The sequence below is a fragment of the Megalops cyprinoides genome, chromosome 6, assembly GCF_013368585.1.
Source record: "Megalops cyprinoides isolate fMegCyp1 chromosome 6, fMegCyp1.pri, whole genome shotgun sequence".
Taxonomy (NCBI): domain Eukaryota; kingdom Metazoa; phylum Chordata; class Actinopteri; order Elopiformes; family Megalopidae; genus Megalops; species Megalops cyprinoides.
Window position 1 is genome coordinate 27,837,597 of NC_050588.1, and position 21,312 is coordinate 27,858,908.

The window sequence follows — 21,312 nt, forward strand, 5'->3', positions numbered from 1 at the left end:
TCTAAAATGGAAGCAATGCATTGACAATGGGTAAAATCCAGTAGCTTGCAAAGGAGAATTAACGTACCACAAATTACTGTATCTCAATGTCACCTGGTAACAAGGTTTACCACCAAACAATTTTTTAATGCACAGATCTGACAGAAATATCAATAGCAGATCTGAGCTTCGCTCTGCGGTGGTTGGATATCAAAATGCGATCACCTTGCAGCATCGCGATTTGGTGCCAGCAAGTTGAGAACACAGCGGAAGTGACCTCAGAAAGTTAATCCTTGTTATTTGGGGTTTGCAGGCAAGGGGCTTGGAGAGTGCTGCTGTTGGTCTGGCCTCTGAAAATAGCTCTCAAATTGGTCAATTAACACATGGGCACCCCCAGGCAGGCCTGTCACTGCCAGCCAGAATCCTGACGGCAGAGTTGAGCTCATGAGCATGCCACTCAGTGGTAGAGAAGACACTGCTGAGGTATTTTTAGCTAGCTGCCCATAGTGCAATGTCTTTCAGGAGTTCTCTCTCTCCCTGCCTCAGTGCAGACATAGGTCACATGTATGCCATTCTCCTGAATGCGAATGCATGTGCTCTTACTTATACGAATACATACCATGCGCGCACACACACATAGACACATGGGCACACAGGCATGCACATACAAACCCACACGTACAAAAAAAAAAAAAAAAAAAAAAAAAAAACCATTTAAATGGTGTCTGTGTATGGAGTATGCCATAAAGTGATACATCCTGTGTTACAGTGTCATATCAAGCTGTGAATTTGCAGCTTCATAAAACAATTCCAAAGGTAACCAAAAATGCATTTTACTTTCTTTTTCTGCAATGACAGCTTTTAACCCAGTGTTATTTTTGTGATTGTATTTTCAATACATTGATCATTTGGAGTTTTGATGTGACATGAAACACTTTCTATCATCCTCCTCCTCCATCTTTAGCTCAGTTTTGCAGTTACTATTATCTACATTCTGTGGGCTATATCATTTTCATTAGTTATATTTATTTATTGATATTAGTTATCATTATAGTTATATATAGGCTATATCATTAGTCATCTTTTCAAACTTTTGTTTGAATTTGTCACTTTTTTTATTTCCAGATGGTTAGGGATGCAGCATTTTTGAAACCCATTTCTCAGTTCTACATGAAAAACATGGGGGGAAAAATAAACTGCTTTAGAAAAATCACATTGTGCATTTCAAGTGACATCCTTCGCAAAAATTTTGTTTCACCTGGGATCGGCAGAAGGTTATTATACAAACAGATTATATGCATCCCCAGGTATACCAAAATGAAGCAAACCATGCTTAAGTATGTTTATTGCACACAAATGCCATCAGCCCAAGTCATGAGAAATACATCAAAATAAATATTTGTGATTTTGATCTGAAAATCTACAGGACCCCAATCTATTACTGCACATTTTATGTATATGATAAAGCTCATTTCAAAACACAACCATTTTGAAAAAACTGAAAATGAGTAGTAGTATACTGTAGTATACTAGTAAATCTATATTTCATTATATCATTTATATTTTTGGCATTTTTGCAAGCAAGATGAACCAAGGTAAAACACAAACAAAAAGAAAATATCCGTTGCAGTGCAAATCTCAAGTACTATGAATGAATAATTTTTTCGCTATAGGACTCAAACATTCTAAATGGAGCTTCATGCACAATTAAGCAGCAAATAAATTAATTTGCTCCATGACACATAACCTGTCAGACAACAGCACCCAGAGCATCAGGGCCCTGTCTTCTTTACAGGGCTTCACATTAAAAAGGGAAGAGGTGGAAGAAAAGACTACAAACATCTGAGCATGTTATTGATTTCAGAATAAGTGAACAGAATCTAAATGACAGACAGTCATCTTTACAGACCAACTGGGCCAAACTCTATCCTGATTGGTACAACAGAAATCCTGCAACCACATTCCAGAGAATTTACCCATCACCCTCATTGGGGGGGAGATGAGAGAAGGCAACCTGGCTAATGCCTACAGGTATGTTTATGAATGTAGACATTTATGTTCAAGTCATTAAATTGAAGCTCAGCTGAATCAGTGGCACACTTTCTTTTTACATTATCTGTGTGTCACAGATGCTAAGATGTTCCCTGCAGTTAGAATTGATCTGAGCTTGACACACATTGTATTGTTGCTGTAGAAGTTAGCAGAGGGGAAGCCATGCCTGGGTTGGTCTCAGTGCCTCCCTCAAAGTTAAGGATAGAGCACTCTCACACATTTTGAGACATCTTATCTTACACTGATGCTTTCAGAAGAATATCTGAGTGTTGGTAGGTTCAGGGTTATCATCAACCCTTCTCCACACTGTGCTCAGGCAATAATGTTATAGTGGAAACCGGCCAGTTTTCCCTTTGCCTATATCTCATACCGTTCTCTGTAGACATCAACATAGAAACAGTCTGAAATATCTCCCTCAGATTCTCCAAGCAGGTCAAACATACGCCCACACACATCTGCAACGTCAGCTGTGCTCCAAAACTCAGCGGCAATGCATCCATCGAATTCAGGCTACCCTTTTAAACTCAGTGCTGGAAAAAGCCAAGGCTGTTCATTTTGCCCGCTGTAGCTGAGACACCCTTCAGCAGAGTGGCGCCCACATTTCTCTGAATGTTAGGTGGCAGGTGCCACCTGGTTACCACACTTCAGGGCCAGCTTCCCCTGCACCCATACTTAGTCCTCAAGCGTCCTTGGCAGGGTCTTACCTGCCATGATTCACGTGGCGTTCACCTGGCTACACCCCTCATTCCGCTCTTGAAGGACTGACCCTTTAATGACGTCCAACTGGTCTTCTGGTTGTGAGGAGGATCCATTGAATCTAGTATGATGGGAACATGGTTTTCAACCGCTTCGTGGCCCTAATGTTTCAAGTATTTTAATTAGGAAATATTTGAGCAAGTGTACTCATGTAAAAGACATATTTAACAAAGATCAGTGCAGTAACACAAGCAAGCCTACTGCTCTAACATATGACATGTCTCTTACATGATGTTGTCTGCACCATATTCTACTTGCAGTTTACTATATTTTACAGTATTATCATATGGTGCAATGCATCATACTTAGTTAGAACTATGAGCTATGGATATGTGGCCCCTGTAGAGAAGCTGCCCACCACTTCTCTCATAAATGAGCCAAAAACAAAAGGCTAAAAACCAATAATTTATTTTAAAATCCAAACAGACAACGAAACCAGCCTATGAAAGCCCACAACAGGGACAAAGGGAGCCTCCCTCCTGCTCTGCAGCCACACCTGTATTTAATCACGTTTCAATTAGTCAGGTGTGACTCATTACCCAATAGGCTGGCTCCCCAAACAAATTGCCAGCATGTGCACATAATTACAAATGATTGACACACAATTGACAGTTAACAATTAGGCCAAGGGAGAGGTAGTGGAGGCTCTCCTTCACAGCCCCCATTTACAAAGCATTTGTAAAATTGCTAGCTTTGTCAAACATTATTAGCCAATTAAAAGACAAAAAGTAACATCTGGAAATCTGTTCAGGGAAGCTTCTCCTTAAAAGTCTTTAAAAGATATTCTGTTCACTGTCTCAAATTTCTCTGCTAGGTAACAGCAGTCAAAACACAAAACTCACATCAATGGAGTGAAAACCTGACTTTACTAATCATGTTAAATCATAAATAGAGCACACAGAGAGTTCTGGATGTTTGTGCCTGAGGTCAAAAATGAAAATAAAGGGATTTTTAAAATCATTGGAATTGGAGATGTTTTCTGAGACCCTTTTAGATGTTGGAGGAAAGTATATGTCAGATGTTCCTGTTCATTGCAGCAATGGTGAATGGTCAAGAAAAAATGTAAAATATGCACTTTCCATCCAACAACAGATCATTTTTTGTTATTTCATCATTTATTTTAACATCTGTTCTACATGTCCATGTCATAACTTCCTTAACTACTTATTACACTGATGATCTCATTATAATATTTCACCTTTATATCATGTAAATGTTGTATATCAATTAATCGTTTGAGTTAGTGCCCTTCACAGCAAAATGGAGAATAACATTTTGGATTTCATTCAGAGTGTGCAGTTCTCCCTCCCCTGCGCTTTACAGAGATGACTGTGAGGGTAGAAAGGGAAGTGGATCAGTAGTAGATTGAGCAATCGGATGTAGCACGGTCACATGCCTTTTGCATCTGAAACCAACCGCAGAGGCACAGGAAACCAGGCCTTTGGGCAGACGGAGGGCGAGTATCACACCTCGCCCAGGGGCTGTCACAGAGTACAGCCGCAGCGTGTCGGTGCTTTTCTTTCTGGGTCTGCCTCTCCTTGGCAACTACTGAAGCCACTGATCCCATCTGATTTACTGATTTACCGCTCAAGCCTTCTCTGAATCACGCATTTCAATCATTGTCGTAGTCAGTTATTTATAAGGGTCTACAGACTGAGAGAAAAAACAGAGATGTCTGAAATACATTCCAAGTCTATTCTCAGTTCACTCATTAATAAATGCATTTCGTTTTGATGTTGAGGACACAGAGCTGTCGCTTTGATGGGATCGCTGGTGTTTGTCAAAGGAAATCACTGAACAGAGCACTTATGATGAGTGGCAGTTGCAAGCTGCCTGGCAGAAGCCCTGTGCAGTGCAGTGCTTGGCAGCATGAGGATGAATAATATGGCACTGGTGTGCTACAGATTATTTACCCAATGACTGAATTAACCCCGCCCACGCTCTATATGTGGGACACTGTCACGATCCATCTGGATCATCTAAGCACTTCCCAAACCCTCCTGGCGCCCAGGAGAAAGTATGGAAACAATGAGTTAAAGTCATCAGTCATTAGTGTCATCAAACTAACATCTTTTTTTCCCCACCAATCCAAACTGATACATGCAGAGAATTGCAAACAGTTTTCATCCTCAAAGGATTTCTGCCCAGGGATCAATAGGCTGTATAATCAATATTGCAGAGAGAGAGAGAGAGACAGTGTCTGCTTTCCATGACAAATGATGCAATTAGAACAATGCAAGTGCTAACCCCAGTGCTGTGCGAACAGTTGAAAATGAAGAAAAACAGTGCAAAAAACATTGAAGAAGAGAAAAAAATGTGATATGTGCTGGTTGTCAATTGTTTTGTTTCAATATGAAAAAAACATCAGGTCTAAAGTCTGGCAATGATGAATGACACCCCCCCCCCCCCATCACATAAGCCTGCTATGAACATTTACTGTTGTTGAGTGATTTATCAGGACGGATTTATGACATGAACACTGTATAATGGAGAAGTCACAAGAGGCCTGCCAGCCTGCGATCTGTGGCAGAAGGACAGCACCACGATGACGTAATGGCTACCGTCTGTCACCGCAGCCTCCCTGGATTTTCAGATAGAATTAACGAGGCACTCACCCTAACAAGCAGACTGCACATAATGCCAGCACTTCACCTATTTGGCCACATGTCCAGGTTTACAACGTCACGGTAGGGGAAACCGGGCACGCGTTTGGAAGAGGCTGCGAGGGCGGGGGCCGCGAGGCTTCAGACCGATGACCTGAAATCGGGCGTCACCCTGGAAACGTCTAACAGGGAGACGAGGCAGTGAATTAATTCAATTAGCAAAGAGTGAACTGGAGAAGGATGGCAGATAAACCACTTTGGTGCTGATCTCACAGGGTGGATTTCCTGTGAGAGTACCCTTTCACTTTCACTTATTAGCCCCATTTTGTTTTCTCACGGAGCTCCATCGATGTCGTGCAACCACTGAGCCTACCTGCTGCTCAGATGCCTTTTAACACCAGCTAGCATAATACCACTTCACCTTTATTGTGGTTCAATTGTTCTTAAGAGCGAAATGTCAATTACATCCCAAAGCCAAAGACTGGTTTACTCAGCAGGCATTTTAATGTTTTGCTATTCTAAAACACTGTACCAGCATTGAAACACTAAAACCACAATTTTTCAAAGAATGTTACTCATTTAGGGCAAGGACATATCCTCCAATAACATGGATTCCATACATTGGAAATGCTACATCATGAAATTTGAGAACACTTCCAAATATGTATCATTATTCCGGCCGTGAAGTTAACGAATGCATCCTTTATCAGGTGCTTTTCATCAGTAATGGAAATAAGGGCATTTTATATTTTAACTGAGGATGTGAATGTGCGTTACTGCCTGCCTCATTCGTGCAACACTCTGTGCACCTGGAGCGTTTCCAGCTCTGGCTTCCAAGCTGACTTTTCAGCAGGACTGCACACCACCATCAACTCCATCTGGCCCATCTGGACCTGGTATCACTCACCCCTCTTCCGCCCAGCAGACTCACAAGAGAGGGACAGGGTTAGATCCCCACACTCTCCACTCACGTGTTTCAAAAACATTGCTGCTTGCGCACCAAGTTACAGGCAGAGGTGACCAAATCTCAGGTAACTCTGGACCAATGATAAATACTGAACTTACACTGAGCCAATAAGGACAAAGTCCCATCTCACACACAGGTGGTGTACAAACAAAGCCAGAGCTCACCTTTTGGGGCATTACCAGATCCACTGAATGAGGATCGCCATCTGAACAAGCATATTTTGTTTAGGATCAGGGGACATATTGTCCCCCACCCCCACAAAATACACAGAATACAAGTTGTTTTAAAGAAAAAATAATTCAATATTTATTTGCAGTATAAACATGTCTTGTGTTGGTTTCCATATACTATACAATACATAGGGTCAATTTTATATCCTTCATAAATCAGAAAGTAGAACTGCCCTGTTACCAAGCCCAGTTTTATACACGTATATAGATTGCATCTTTAAAAAAATGTATACAGCACATATAAAACAGCTATTTGACGTATTTGAAGCTGTAACACGATGCAGATGCATTGTCAAAAATCCCTGAAAAATTCCTCAGTGAGGTAAGAAATACATTTTTTGTCATTCATTTTCTTTCTCTCACTCTTTCTCTCTCTCTTTCTCTCACACTTGCTAATTCACTTCTACCCATCTCATTCTCTCTTACCATGATGTAGCTACTAGAAACGTCACAGAAACAACTGTTCCTGTGTTCTGGCAATATACAAACAGAGAAAAAAACATTTATAGTTTCTCTTTTCATTGTTACAAAGACACGAACATTCCTCCACAAGAAGCAGCTGGAAATCAAAGACTTTCGTTTAAATAAAAAAAGCTCTGCACTGACATAAATTTCAATACTGGGGTGCAAGTGATCAGCTGAAGTCAATGTGTTTATTCACTGTGACAGCGTTCACACTTCAGACAGGGGAACTCGTTTCAAACACGGAATAGTCATCTTGAATGCTATACTTCACTCTGAGGTGAAGACTGCATATTAGCTCAAATATATATTCAAGGCCACAGGAATAGCATAACAGATGTTAGTATACTTAGCGAGTCCCTCAAGGAACTTTCCATTTAATCAAATAATCAAACAGAACAGAAATAAACATGCTGTTTCAGTGTTGTTCGAAATATTACATAGCTTAGATACTTTTTACCCAGTTGTTTAATGGGATATGGATTGCCCTGTACTCTGGTCACCCCAGATTAAAAAGTACCTCAGTTCCAAAGCAGTTGAGCTGTATTCCTTGGAATTCATATACAAAAGTAGAGGAATAAAAAACCCGAGGCCTTTATCTAAAAAATACTGCAAAAGGTGTCTGTTGTATTGCAGAGAATAAGAAAGTCAACCTCATGAGACCCGTTACAAAGACATTTGTGGGTGTCCATTATTACTACGTTTTGCTTTTCAATGTTTTTTTTAACAAACAAGTCTTTTTAAACAATGATTTTCTTAAGTGAAATACAAATATAGTATTGAACAGTCAGCATTAGAAATGCTTTAAAAAGGTTATATAAGGCCAGCTTAAAGCAACCCCTCCCCACTCTACCAGCACCCTTTCCAAGCCCTTCCTCTTGACGTTCCTGTTCCCAGAAACCCCCTCTCTACACACTGTGTGCTGCTCCACTCACCCACTCCCTCCTGGAGGAGCAGCAGCAACAGTAGTTAAAAGAAACGATTTTCATCATTCAGTTTCCAACTGCTGAATAAAGTCATACCGACCTCCCCCTCCACCCCAGCCCAGCCCTCCCCCGCAGTTATGTTCTGTGATCATTTTGCACTACTATAAGAGAGCATAGCCTGCTCAGATATAGAAATAATAATAATAATAATATCATATATCCTATAATAATATTCATCATCATACTATCACCAAGGCCTGTGGGTTTGGGGAGGCGACCCAGAATCAAACACTTTCTTTACGGAAGCGGGGCTTGCAGCTATGAGAAAAGGTCCATTTTTCTGTATGCAGTTAAGGAACAATGAGCTTTTAAGTGCGTCCCCCCTGGCCAGTCCCGCGCCTCCCGCCACTCCAGCTGCAGGGACCCGTGGCGGCCTAGGACTGGCCATGCCACAGGACCTCTCAATGTCTCTTTATCTGTGTGGAGTACCAGTTTTAAGTGCCAAGATGTGAAAGGCTTCACCACTGTGCAAACCGCATTAGGTCATTACAAACGTAGAAAAAAAAACTACAAAAACAATCACAAAGTTCTTTTTTGTTGGTTTGTTTTCTTCAGTTACAATCTAAGATAGGTTCAGCCATTATTGTATTGTTTCAGTTTTGGAAAAAATGTACTTTGCGTGTGTGTGTGTGTGTATATATATATATATATATATATATTATATATATATATATATATATATATATATATATATATATATATATATATATATATAGATATAGATATATGTATATATAGATATATACTTTCACACACACATATACATATATATATACATACACACAAAAAGTATAAACATACACATTATATGCATGTATGTATACTTGTTTTTGTGTTTCTTTCTTTGTTTCAAAATCAGACCCTACATTCAGTAGAGTGAGACCACCTCCAGAAAAAAATCCCGGCAGACACTACATTGGCACCTTTCTTGTCAGGAGGTCGAGGGCGTTGCCTAAACAGACAACAATAAGTTAAGCGCTGCAGTTCCTTCTTCCTCTCTTTGTATGAAGCTCTTTGTAGCATTTTCCAGTCTATTACTCGCTTTTTCCAAAAAAAAAAAAAAAAGACAAAAAAAGAACAGTCTGTTCCAAAGGCAAGAGAAGCCACTTCTCAATCACTGAAGTAGCCGCAGGGCAACTAGAGTGGGCCCACCAAGTGAAGCCTGTCCAAGCAGCAGTACCAGGAGCCTTCTCCCCTCTGTGCTCCTAGCATGCACCAAGCCTGGGCGACAGGATTGAAATGCTTCAGGAGTTGAGAGATAAAACATTCAAGGAGGTGGCTGTCCCCACCCCTGCTCCTGATCTTCATGTTGACTCCAGCGTGTCAAGCTGGAAAACGTTGTGATTGGTTGGCGTGGTGAAGAAGAGCTGGTCGTTGGGCGACCGGTTGTCACACGGGCTGTTCAGCCCTAGAGTCCTCTCGAAGTCCAAGAGCTGCCCCATGAAGTTGAAGTTGGGCGAGATGTTGGACTTCTTCCGCTTGACGAAGTCGTAGGCATCGTTGAGGGACAGGTTGAGCTTCTGCATCAGGTAGGCCACCGTCACCGTTACCGAGCGACTGATTCCCGCCAGGCAGTGCACCAGGATCCCGCACTTTTTGGAACGAGCCTCGTCTGAGGGGCACAGAGAAGGAGAACATCAGTCCAAGATGCAGTACATCAAGATCATGTATCTGCACTTTATTTCCATGACAAAGCTCACAATCAGTACACAGCAAACCTGGGGTAGACAACACAGCAAGTGAGCTAACTGAATAGAATAAACAGATACATAAATACTGTGAAGACCATCCATCTTTGTCATTCCTGTTCCACATTCTTCTTCAGCCTCTAAATGAAACATAATCAAATGCGTGGACATGTCCTCAGCCTTTCATTATTTCCAATCCTTTTATCCAAAAACACTTGCAAATTCTGGAATTCATTTATATGGCTCGAATTTTGCTGAGTGCTCCAGGTAAAGCACCTTGCTCAAGGGCACAGCTGGAATTCAATGAATTGCATTGCAGGCTGGTTTAGCATGTTATTCCTACACTTTCTAGAATTCCCAAAGACGTAACACTGAAGGGGTATTACCACACTACAAAAACCCATTTGACCCATGAACTTCAGTAAAAAGAAAAAAAAAATCATCTCTATTGATTTACTCCACAAACATTTCCTTGCAACAGTTCCAGCACATGAGCAGACGTTATACATTATTCACCAGCTGAGTGTAGCTGGGTTTATGGTATGCCATTGTGCACTGATATGCCATTAGCACTACCCAAAGCGAAGTGCTTCTCTCCACTTTCCTTTTTTGATGTATGACAGCAACACATTTAGACTCCAGCTGCAACTTTAAAGATTGAGGTCAGCAGCCTCAGAGACACTGTCAGCTTGAGGCAGTGAAATTTATTTTTCTTATGAATGTGCTCCACAATAAAAGTCCCCCGTACGATATAGCAAAACCTAACACGACCTGCCGAGTCTTCCTTTCACCTGGTAGATCTACACTCCAGTGCATCTTATTCTCAATTGTAAAATCAACCCCACAAATTAATAAATAATAATAAATAAATACGCCCGCAAATTAAGCGCAAAACTTAAATCCATTTAACATTGTCATAATGGTCACACTGCGGACACCTCACTTTCACAAGACCACCAAAAGGCAGGTTACACCCTGATCAAGCACACAGAATCCTAACCACTACCCCACAGCTGTCCTTCTCCCATAAAATGTTAGATAGAGTTTTAACATGAATGCAGTGCCGGTAATGCTAACACAAACGTTTAGAACAAATGGAAAACAAGTCTCACTTCTCTTACATGAAAAGTGCTTCAGATCAATATAAACATGTGCTGTGTGTGCATTATGACAGCATGCCGAGATTAACATGGCAGATAATGGAGAGTTTTCATAACCCCCATCCCCCTCTTCCCTCACAACGGCACATCTGTTTTGCTTCAGGCGCTAGAGTACAGAAAATATATGGCTGTTGTTGGGTTTTAAACCACAAGAGCGGCTGAGAGTATGTGTCATTAATTCCCGGTTTTCCTAGGAATACAACGGCACCACGAGGTGCCATAAGCAAACACCGAATGAAAGCGCATATTTAGGAGCGCTTTCCTCCTCTGGAGGGAGACAAGCGACCCTGCTGACTGACCCATTAACACGGTCACACATTCACCAGGTCACGGCTCTCCCAAAAGTGAAATATATTCAAGAGGGATGGTAAGCCAACTGACCTCTTTTTTTTTTCTACAGCAGTGTTACAGCCCCATTGGCACACAGTATTCCCATCTCTACTGGATGACTCTGACTTCATGTGAACAGAGATCCTACCGTTCACTCTGCTCCAGATTATCACTACGTGAAGAGAGCAGGACTTGGTTTACCTTGTGACTACCTAATGCATTACACACTGTATACGCAAACAGAATCATTCTGTGAGACCCTTGCTCGCTCATCTACCATACAGTTCCGGATTAGCTCTGCATGTGTATGCACTCGGGGTGAGATTGTTATTCTCATGCCCTTCCAGACTTCAAGAAATTTCTTTATGAGAGGTTAAAAAGGGTTTCCATTCAAGAGGAAGTGAAAGCAAGAAAGAAAGAGGAAAAAAAAGGCTACGCGGAACCCTGCATTTTGTACTAGTTTTCTGCAGACAAGCTACACCCATAATTACAACTCCACAATGGGAACAATTTAATTTCAGGGTTTTTCTTTGGAGGTTTTTGTTTTTTTTTCCAGGGTTTGGAGGCCCTAAATCCTTTTAGCACTGGACAGTCTTTTCAGCCCTGACCAGTGTACAGAGTGGAAAACAGCCATGAGACTTTGACAATAAAAGAGGGAGCCACAACAGGGAGGAGACACACTCTGTGGCTGCAAACAGAAAGGAGAAATGTTCAGCTACAGACAGGATGTTTTTAGTGCTTGGTGCTCTACGTCTTTCCTCCCCTTGTCTCAAAATTAATCTTGAAAGCAGTTTCGCTGTCGATTTGACATAGTGGCCACATTTGAGGAAAAAAAAATGCAACATGAGTGGGCGAGGTAATCCTCCATTTCCTGCCATTAACACTAAGTACATGAACGCGCTGCACGACTCAATGCTTTTTTCCTCCTTGTTGAAGCGAAGCAGACTTGAGGAAGCCAGAAAGCATCTCCAAGTAAGATGTTTAGCTGCTGAAACATGCCACAAATATTTCATATTTGTGGCATGTTCATATTCATATTCATATTCAAGATTCTAGGGTGGGCACTTACACAAAGCAATCATCAAACAGATATGTCACGATGAATTCCCAGAGCCTGAAGAGCAGTTAAGCATTATGAAAATGTGGAGAATAATTGAGGAGAAAACTAAATCCAAGAATCGGATGAGACTGCAGGGTTTTTCATACATTTCTCGCCTGCAAGCAAACTCTTTGAGTGAACAGATCCTGAATGGCAAAACACAGTTTATTCCATCTGGAATGTGAGCTCTCTCTCCTTGATGGGTTTTGCAGGAAACACCATGGTGATCAGTGTGCAGCCCCCTAACTAGGCCCCACTGCTTTGTACACACACAGTGAGCAGACTAGTGGTCAGTGTCTGTCCTGACATTGGACGTTTATGGATTCAATCCCTAACCAAACCATGCCAAATGTCGCATTCAGCAATACAGTGGTGGACAGAACTGGAGTGAACTCTCATATGTAAACAGAAATTAGAATATGCACCTATTTTCTTCCTAGCTTCCTTTAAGAAAGTCCAAGACACAAGATCACCACAAAACAAAAGGTAAAGGGTAGGTTAACTAATTTAATCAAGTAATAGTCCTACAATTTCAAAATATTCCAGAAATCAATTAAATAAGTTTAAAAATTCAATATGCTTTTTCTTGCTTCCATTCAACTGGTAAGACAAAGGTACAACCCAAATATTAAACTCTTGTGGCTTCTCAAGTTTTTTCTTGTGCACCCTGTGTGAGTGAAGAGGTTTGGTGATTAGCAAATCTGGAGCAGACAACCACACACCACTGCAAAAAACCCAGAATTTCAACTTTACAGTTCTAAGTTTCAGAAACACTGTATTCTCTATATTAATGGAGAGTTTCTACCCACCACCCACATATTCAATAGTAAATGAGCCTGAGATTTGCCACAATAGCCATAGCTTCCCCCTACTCACTTGACCTTTTCAGTTGTTGTTTTTCTACTCAACAGTGGCACTTTGTAAAAACAAACATTGCACTGAACATTTTCAGCAGCCAAACATTCCAAATTCCCATGTACTTGGCGTAGAATGTGCTAACAGAATTACAAGAGAAAAGAGAGGGCAAATGAGTAGATTTGAATGTCACTGAAGTATTGTATGTTACAGAAATGTATGTACAGTATCACTAGAGACAACTATAAGGCTAATTAATCCCAATTTTAATGGACACTTGCACAAATCAACCTTCAATCAACATTTAACATTATCTGTTAAATTCCATCCCCTTTATCACTAGATGCCACAGCAACACATGTTTGTTCATGCATGGAAATCCTCAACTTTTCCCACAAAAACCTTATTTCCCTAATATTCCAAGTCTGAATACTTCACAGAAACGCTTGCTAGAGATTTCTGATCACTGTAGATTGTCTGAACTGATTAAACTGAACACAGTGGATTTGGTACAAGTTTTTGAGTTGTCTTTAAACTGAACTCACAATGTATTACCAATGCATCTCTACTCTTTGCTCATACCTGTTCTTTGTACTGAACTGATGGTACCATTCCCAAGTAAAAACCTGTATATAAAAACAGACTGAAGGTTTAGCAATATCGCACAGAATCATTAACAGACCTGTCGATTAAACTACCCGTAAAGTCTCAGTACTGTAGTATATTTCTCAATAAATACAGTTCTCAGTACAAATGTGGCCTTGCACAGGATGTGTTGAAGAAGCAGTAGCTGGGACTGTTAACCCACAAGCCACATGAAGTCAAGATGCATTTCCGGAAAAAAAAAAAAAAAAAAAAAAACTACTGCTTTTAAAAAGCTTCATCACCACTCTTGCGCTGATCAAACCCTCAAGATTTGACTTCTAGATGTTGCTTGTTAACTTTCATTTTGAAGCAGGCACAAAATTATACAATTCATAACATGCCCAGCAAAAAGCAACACTTCCCCAAGGCAAAGCTAAAAATACAACAAACAGAAGCAATAGTGACAGCCCTATTTTTTGTAAATAATGAATTTCAAATTAACTAAATTATGACAGTGGCTGTACGCATTTCTAGAGAACAATGGAAGATGGGAGTAAAGCAGCTAGCTCAAATGTTGTTGAACTGCCATCATGGCATCTTTAAAAACTGCCTCACTTTACAATAGATGTCACTGATTACAGCTCAGTTTTGTGTGATGGGAAAATAATAAAATAACCAAATAAAAAATGTACACTTGTATAACTTGTCATTTTTGGCCGTGATACCCGCTTTGTTTTTCATGCTTACACAACACGTCATCGCAAAATTATTTCATAGAAAGCCAGCAAGGATGCGTTTCACAACAATGTTGTTCACAGGTAATCTGAATGTAACACAAATATAGTTTACGATCCCTCAAATGTGCAGCCTGTATGAAAGACTGAACACCTCACTCAAAAATGATCAGTGTACTGTTCTGTGGTTCACATTCACTTTGTATGTTCCATTTTACCTTCAAGCCTTTTACATCCCCCAGAGTTGCAAAAGGTGAACTCAACATGAATTTTACTTCCATGTACTGTATCATCCTATTCTAACATCAAGGAAGGACGAAGCTTTAATATCAGTGCAATGCCTGCACAAGATCAGTTAATCATCAGGCTGCAAAGCTTTCTGAAATGTAGCCATCACAAAACGAAAGTCTGCTGCATCATGCATAATCTTTAAAACCAGCAACATCCTCCCAGTTGTTATCAGACAGCTCACAGGAAAGAGATCACAGATTAATGTGGCCTGCCGTGACACAAATCTGATAAGTAACCTGTGGGTGACTTCAAGTGAATCTATAACACGACTTCCCTTGGCTTGTTATCCTTTAAGTGAGGGAACGGATATCTGCTTTTACAGTTCAATGAACACTGCTTGCAAACATGATGTCTTTTAGCCAGGTTACAACTTCAAATGGCCTCAATATTCAAAACGCTGCACTTCCCCAACTGGACAGTTGCTGCAATTGTTAAATCATGTATGTTTTGGGACTGCACAAAGAACATTTAGAATAACATTAATGGTGGAAAAATTATCATCTAAACAGAAATATTTAACTTTTTTCAGAGTATACTGTAATGTCTCATGCAGTGAGGTAAGTCAGTCTGAAATGTTAATGAATGAACTGTGGTTGAAAAACAAAAAAGGTGGCTCCTTTCATAGTCAAATGAATAAAAACCATGAGTTATCTTCTCAAAAAATGAGCAAATGGAAGGAACAGGGCAAAATACTCTTAATATTTAGTGTGTAATGCATGGGAAATTTCAGTACCATGTTTAAATGAAAAAAAAAAGAAAACCACAATATGCCACTTACCAATGAAAGAAATGGCCTCTGGAAAAAACTGCGAGAGGTTTTGGCTCCAGTGATCTGAGATGGGGATTTGTTTGTACTTGAAGTCACCGTCATGCTCAAACATGTTGGGCAGGTTGGGTGTTACGTTCAGGATGTACTTAATGTTGTACTTGCCCAGCACATCAAGGTTGGTGGAGTCTTTGGCACAGCCAAGGTAAAGATAGGGAAGGATCTGAACAGGGAAGGCAGGCTGGTTGTTGGGCAAGGGGCTTCCCTCTGACTCTGTGGCACTGCCTGGCTCCCGGTCCGACTCCCCATCAGAACAATCGGAGCTGATCCTCAGCCCGCCCAGACCCAAAACTGACTGTGGGGGTGAGCTGCTGGGGCAGGAGCTATCCAGGTTGGTCTCGCAGTGCTCAGGGTACTCCGTCTGAAACTTGTTGAATCCCCCTGTAACAATGCACGCAACCAGGACCATATGTAAAATTTCATGGGAAATGAAGCATTCTCTTTGAGAAAAAGTAAGGGTTTTACAGAACACACTGCCCCATCAGTTACTTTGGTATCACTGAATCAAAACACTACACATTGAGAACAGCACGATGTGGCTCTGATAGGGTGCACATTACCACACATTTCTTGGAACATGTGAGATAATGCTGACATTACAATACTGGATCAAAACCCAATCACAAAAAACTGTTCATTTGGCTACTGAATTTGCACAATCACCCACACAGAGAGTGGTTGTGGAGGTTAAACCTACAACCTGCCTCTGAGGCCTTGAACTGGTGTACACTGACATAATGCAAAATGCCGTATTAGTGTTTTATTTTTGTTATTAATACATTTCACACATTACTGCTTCACTGAAAGCCAAGTCAGTTTATGCCATTGCCTATTATCATTTTCCCAACGGGAGCTCCTTTTATTTCATAATAGGGAAATATTTTAATATCCATGTAAATGTTATAGCTTCTAACAAATTCCGCGTATCAAAGTTCATTAAAATAACTTCTATTCTAAGATGGAAGACTTATCGCACAGCTGGACTGACAATTACGTTTTTAGTTTAATGTATATGATTTTCCTTAAATTAATAGCTATTGATATACACACACAGCTCATTACTGTAGGTCTGCTTACAAATCGCTTAAAACTGGCATATTGACAATAATGTTTCTGGCATAAGATTGGTTAGCTAGTTAAGTATTCCATATACGTTTCGGGTGGACTTTTTGTGAATGAGAGTCATTTTGTAACAATAAATTTAATTCAGAGGATTAACATTAAAAACGCGCCTCGTACCAAGCGACGCTGCATTAAATCGTATTAGTTATATCAATCTGTACTATTTGTTTTTTAACTTCGCTATTGGACGCAGGTGCGCATCCGTTTTTCTTCCAGTCCATTCATGAAATACATGGCATTTTCCTGAAGGAAGACAACATGGCGGAGCCATTTTGGAAATTTAATTGAAAACATCTTTGTCTCCCTCACATTCTTTCACAAAGTTTGAATTGCAAATCTAGAGACGCATTCCTCGAAATTCGTATCTAAACATATTAGCGTTAATAATCGCGGATGTCGAATTTCCTCCTGGGTAATGTTGCTTTTGCGTAATACAATTTTGACATTGTGATTAACGATTTAGCTACAAATTCAGTGTGCGCACAAGTACCTAGCTGGCTATCATGCTGCGTCGTACTGCAGCTGTTAGCTAACTAGCCAACTGGCTAATTAAGAGACGCCTGTTAAACAAATGCCCTGCGCTCGCTATCTAGAGTTAGCCTTTTCACCTACCACAAATTAGCCAGACAATACACCGCCATCTCGCGAGGTTAGTGTATCGTTATTTATCACTTACGTTAGCTAGCCAGCTGGCTAACTTAGCTAAACTGATTAGTTTTCTGTTTCTTTTCTTTCTGTTTACAGTGCTAACTGTCGGTCAGCTTGTTGTAGTTTATCTAACTCAATAATATGAAATAACTTGAATTATGAAAAGTTGAACAATGTTCGTTAAAAGCATGCTCGCTAGGTAGCTTACTGGAGTGATTTGACGTTACTCGACATTCAACTGGCTAACGTCATCTAAGCAGCTACTTTTGGCATTTAGAAAGGATACTGAAAACGTGATGCTTGTTGGGGCATTAGCTAACGTTAGTAATCTGGTTGCCTAGGGTGAAATTTAAAAAGACTATGTAACAGCCCCCTTCGCTATCTAAGCGCTACTTTCGAAGTACCTGAAATTCGCTTGTAAACTAGCTGACTAGCCTTAACGTTACAGATGCCAAGATCTAGCTAGCGAACTGCAGCTGGCTAGCTAGCTAGCTGACAAGCTATAACCAATCCAGTGATATTTAGCGGGAACAAGCAGTGCATGACATTTCATTCCGTTTTAGCAAGTTGGCTGGACTTGAAAAGTATGTAGTGTTTAACACACGACAGTTTAGCCAAAGCGATAGCAAATGTTGCATATAGTCTGAATAGCTATTTAGTTTAGTCGTCTTATGTAAGTTCTAGTTGGGACGCGAAAATTAGATACCTAGCTAGTTATCGAGAGGGGAAAGCTTGGATACTAGCTAGAAGCGAAATTACTCAGCCTCCTAGACAGCGTTAAAAAGCTTATGTCCTGGTAAGACTACCTTGTAAAAATTTCGGACAGCTCATCCATCGTGTAAAATTACCAATGCATACTCATACTAAATAATCATGTCATATGTGCACAAGTTATCAGTGCTACAATTATAGCCAAACTTACCCTCCAAGTAATAAGCCTTACATCCGTCGTCTCGGAGCTTCTGCAGCAAGAGCCCAAGCACAGAGCTCGCTGCTCCGTTCTCCTGCCAGTCCGAGGTGGCCTCGTCGTACAGAACTACCGTGTCGGTCTTGCACCGTTTGACGAACTTCTCCTTATCCTCGTTGTTCGGGATAATGGATCGGATCGGTAAATTCCCCTTTTTGAGCCTTCGGAGCATCAGCCCCGGTATTGCCAAATTGATGGCCGTCTCTATGTGAGATGATTCGAAGAGCTCGTGCGATCGGCAATCCAACAGAAGTAGCGAGCTCCCACCGGATTCCAGTTCGTCTTGCAGCCATTCCACACTTTTGCTCGGCATCATCATGGTCATGTCCCGGGAACCGCTCCAAAGATTATTTTTCATGAGGGAAATATACTCAGGCTGTTATTTGCAATAAAATGAAGGGAAATCACAGCACTGAAACTGCCCCCACGTAAAACACCACACACACTGTGGTGGTGGTGGTGGTCCTCCTCCAAATTAGTGAGTGACAATATGCTTGCAGGGACAGATCACGACGCTAAGGTATTGCAAAAAAACATGAAGAATATTTTAGTTCACTCCCTTGAACTTGGAAGATACGTTTTTTACTGTCGAGGTCCATGAGATGTAACGCCACGCGCGGATATTCACGACAGATTAAATGTTACACATATGACGGAATTCAAATTTTGGATTTATTGTTGAGATCATTATTTCAGCATGTTCGCCAGCCATTCAACTGTGCCTCCCTCCCGTTTGTCATTTCCTGCAACCACACTGTGACAGTCCGAATTAAAAGGGTTTTGCAGACAGCCGTGTCACAGCAGAAGGAGGAGTTTTAGCCGAAGGATTTAAAGACACAGTGGGTAGTTTTGTAAGTGGATATACTGGTCAACGTCAATGTTCTCACTTTTAAGTTTACGCACCTTGTATACCCGTGTTGTCGCTCATAATCGGTTCTATGAATGACAGTGTTTAAGGATCAAATAGCTATTTTTTCCTAATGCCTCTCCCATTTGATTCATAATTGGGAATAGCAACTCTCAATGGTACAATTACGCAAAACGTTGTACGCATGTGATTCAAATACACTTCCAGGGTGTCTTCGTTGCTAATGCCATTACTGAACCTCTGGTGCAGATTCGGACTTTGAACCATTCATTTGTAGTTTATCCGGGGGGAGGGGTCCAGACATTAATCGCAAGGTTCTCAAAATCGGGCCACTGAAAAAAACGACCGTAAAGTATGTGCCATGTAAATTAGTATCCCTCAACATCATAACTGAAACAGAGCGGTCTTTTTAAAGACAGTGCCCAACGCCTGTACTCTGCTGATAATAGAAAGCTGATTGTGAATGAGGCGCCCCTCCGGGTAAAGTACCTGACAATTTGAACTTGTAAAAGTAAAGCAAGATGTTTTGATATTAATTCACTCGTCACATTAACCCAGAAATGCGTACATATTTGGGCCATTCAGATAGTTAAGAAAAGAAAGGCTTATGAAAGGGCTAATTTAACATGCCCTGGTCTGAAACATACAGTTACAGCTAACTGGGGTGCTTGTTAAAATCAAGGAGTCAAGTCTGGCAATATTTCCATTCATATGTCACAGTGTATAAAATTATAAGGCAGTTGAGATTATGGAAAAGTGCTTAAAGAATTCAAGGCCAGGTGTGATCACCTACTTTTCATGCCAATTGTAACAGTATGAGTTTTGTTTGCGAACAGGTGCACAAATCACAATTTCAGTCCTTGCACCAGGAGTATAGACTGAAATAATTACATGATCACACCAACAGAACAGTGTTTGGATTGTGAAGACCCCCCCCTCACTGACCAGTAGTAATTCACCTGTCCTTAAAGTTATACAATGCAAGTAAGCATTAACGACCTGTTTTGGCTTATTAACTGTCAAAATTCAAATGCGCCACCCACCCTTGGCGAGAGTGGAGGGGCAGAACTATTAGAGGAGTTTGATGGAATTGGAAATGGCATTCATTGACAGAATGTTTAAAAGGAGTCGTATGAAAATAAAAAGAGGAACATTTGATTTGATCACAGCTGCACGGCAGGAGGCAGAGGGTGCTCTGGCAGCAGACAATGGCTCTTTATGCGGCCGGATGAGTTACACTTACTCCAAACTGTCAGCTCTTGTGTTTCCATTCCTCTCATCCTGGCTCTTCCACGAACAATAAGCAACAGGCTTTCTGACTGAGCCGGACTTCTAGTACAATTAAAAACAGCCCAATGTGGAAGCTCTCAAGGCTTAAGAAGTGCACTTCCAAAATTCTCCGATCAGGAAATAAAGCAAGGCTGTTTAAGGATATATAGGAATATAATAGGAATTTTATTTCCTGTGATACAATGCGATCATAGCATGCATTTAGAGAACATATTCCATCTTGTTTTCAGAATACAGTTTTAAAACAGAAAGGCATAATTATTGCAACATAGAATAATTTCAGTATGTAAGTAACAATAATAATCTGGATCATTTCCTCACGGATTCATCACCTGTGCAACTTGATTTTTATTCACCATCACCATGCAGATCTTTTGAGGGTTTTGTTATGTCCTGTTTCACCCTGGAGTTCTTACTCTGGAGATGAGGTTTGTGTGATGGGCGCCCTGGATTCTCCGGTGACCCATGGTGTTAACAATAGACCAGGCCTGTTATCTATATTATATTACCTTATCCTGACTTATCAAGCGATGAGTATCTTCTCACTTCATAGTCTTAGGGGCATTCGGAGGCCGCCTTTATTTAGATAAAAATGTGTCTTCAGATTGACAAACAGAAATCATACATGCTTTTGTACAGAGCAACGGCACTTCTGATTGCTGATCAGATTATTGTGACTGTAATGTTCACGTTAAAAAAAAAAAAATTCTTGACCACTTTAAGTATGAACAGAGCCATTTCAGGTCCATAAACTGCAGTGCACAATAGTGCTGCCCCACAAAAAAATAAAACGGGTTTTAAAACTAGATAATAT

At 40.7% G+C, this 21,312-nt stretch overlaps 1 protein-coding gene across 1 annotated transcript; it reads right to left on the reverse strand.

The window, feature by feature from the left end:
- Nucleotides 1-8,875: 8,875 nt before the first annotated feature.
- On the reverse strand, nucleotides 8,876-19,076 carry LOC118779968 (dual specificity protein phosphatase 7-like). The gene is made up of 3 exons (XM_036532333.1): nucleotides 18,296-19,076; nucleotides 15,556-15,984; nucleotides 8,876-9,647 (listed from the first exon to the last, which is right to left on the reverse strand). The coding sequence occupies exons 1-3, from the start codon at nucleotides 18,696-18,698 to the stop codon at nucleotides 9,340-9,342; spliced, it is 1,140 nt and encodes a 379-aa protein (XP_036388226.1). The 5' UTR covers nucleotides 18,699-19,076; the 3' UTR covers nucleotides 8,876-9,339.
- Between the last annotated feature and the right edge of the window lie 2,236 nt (nucleotides 19,077-21,312).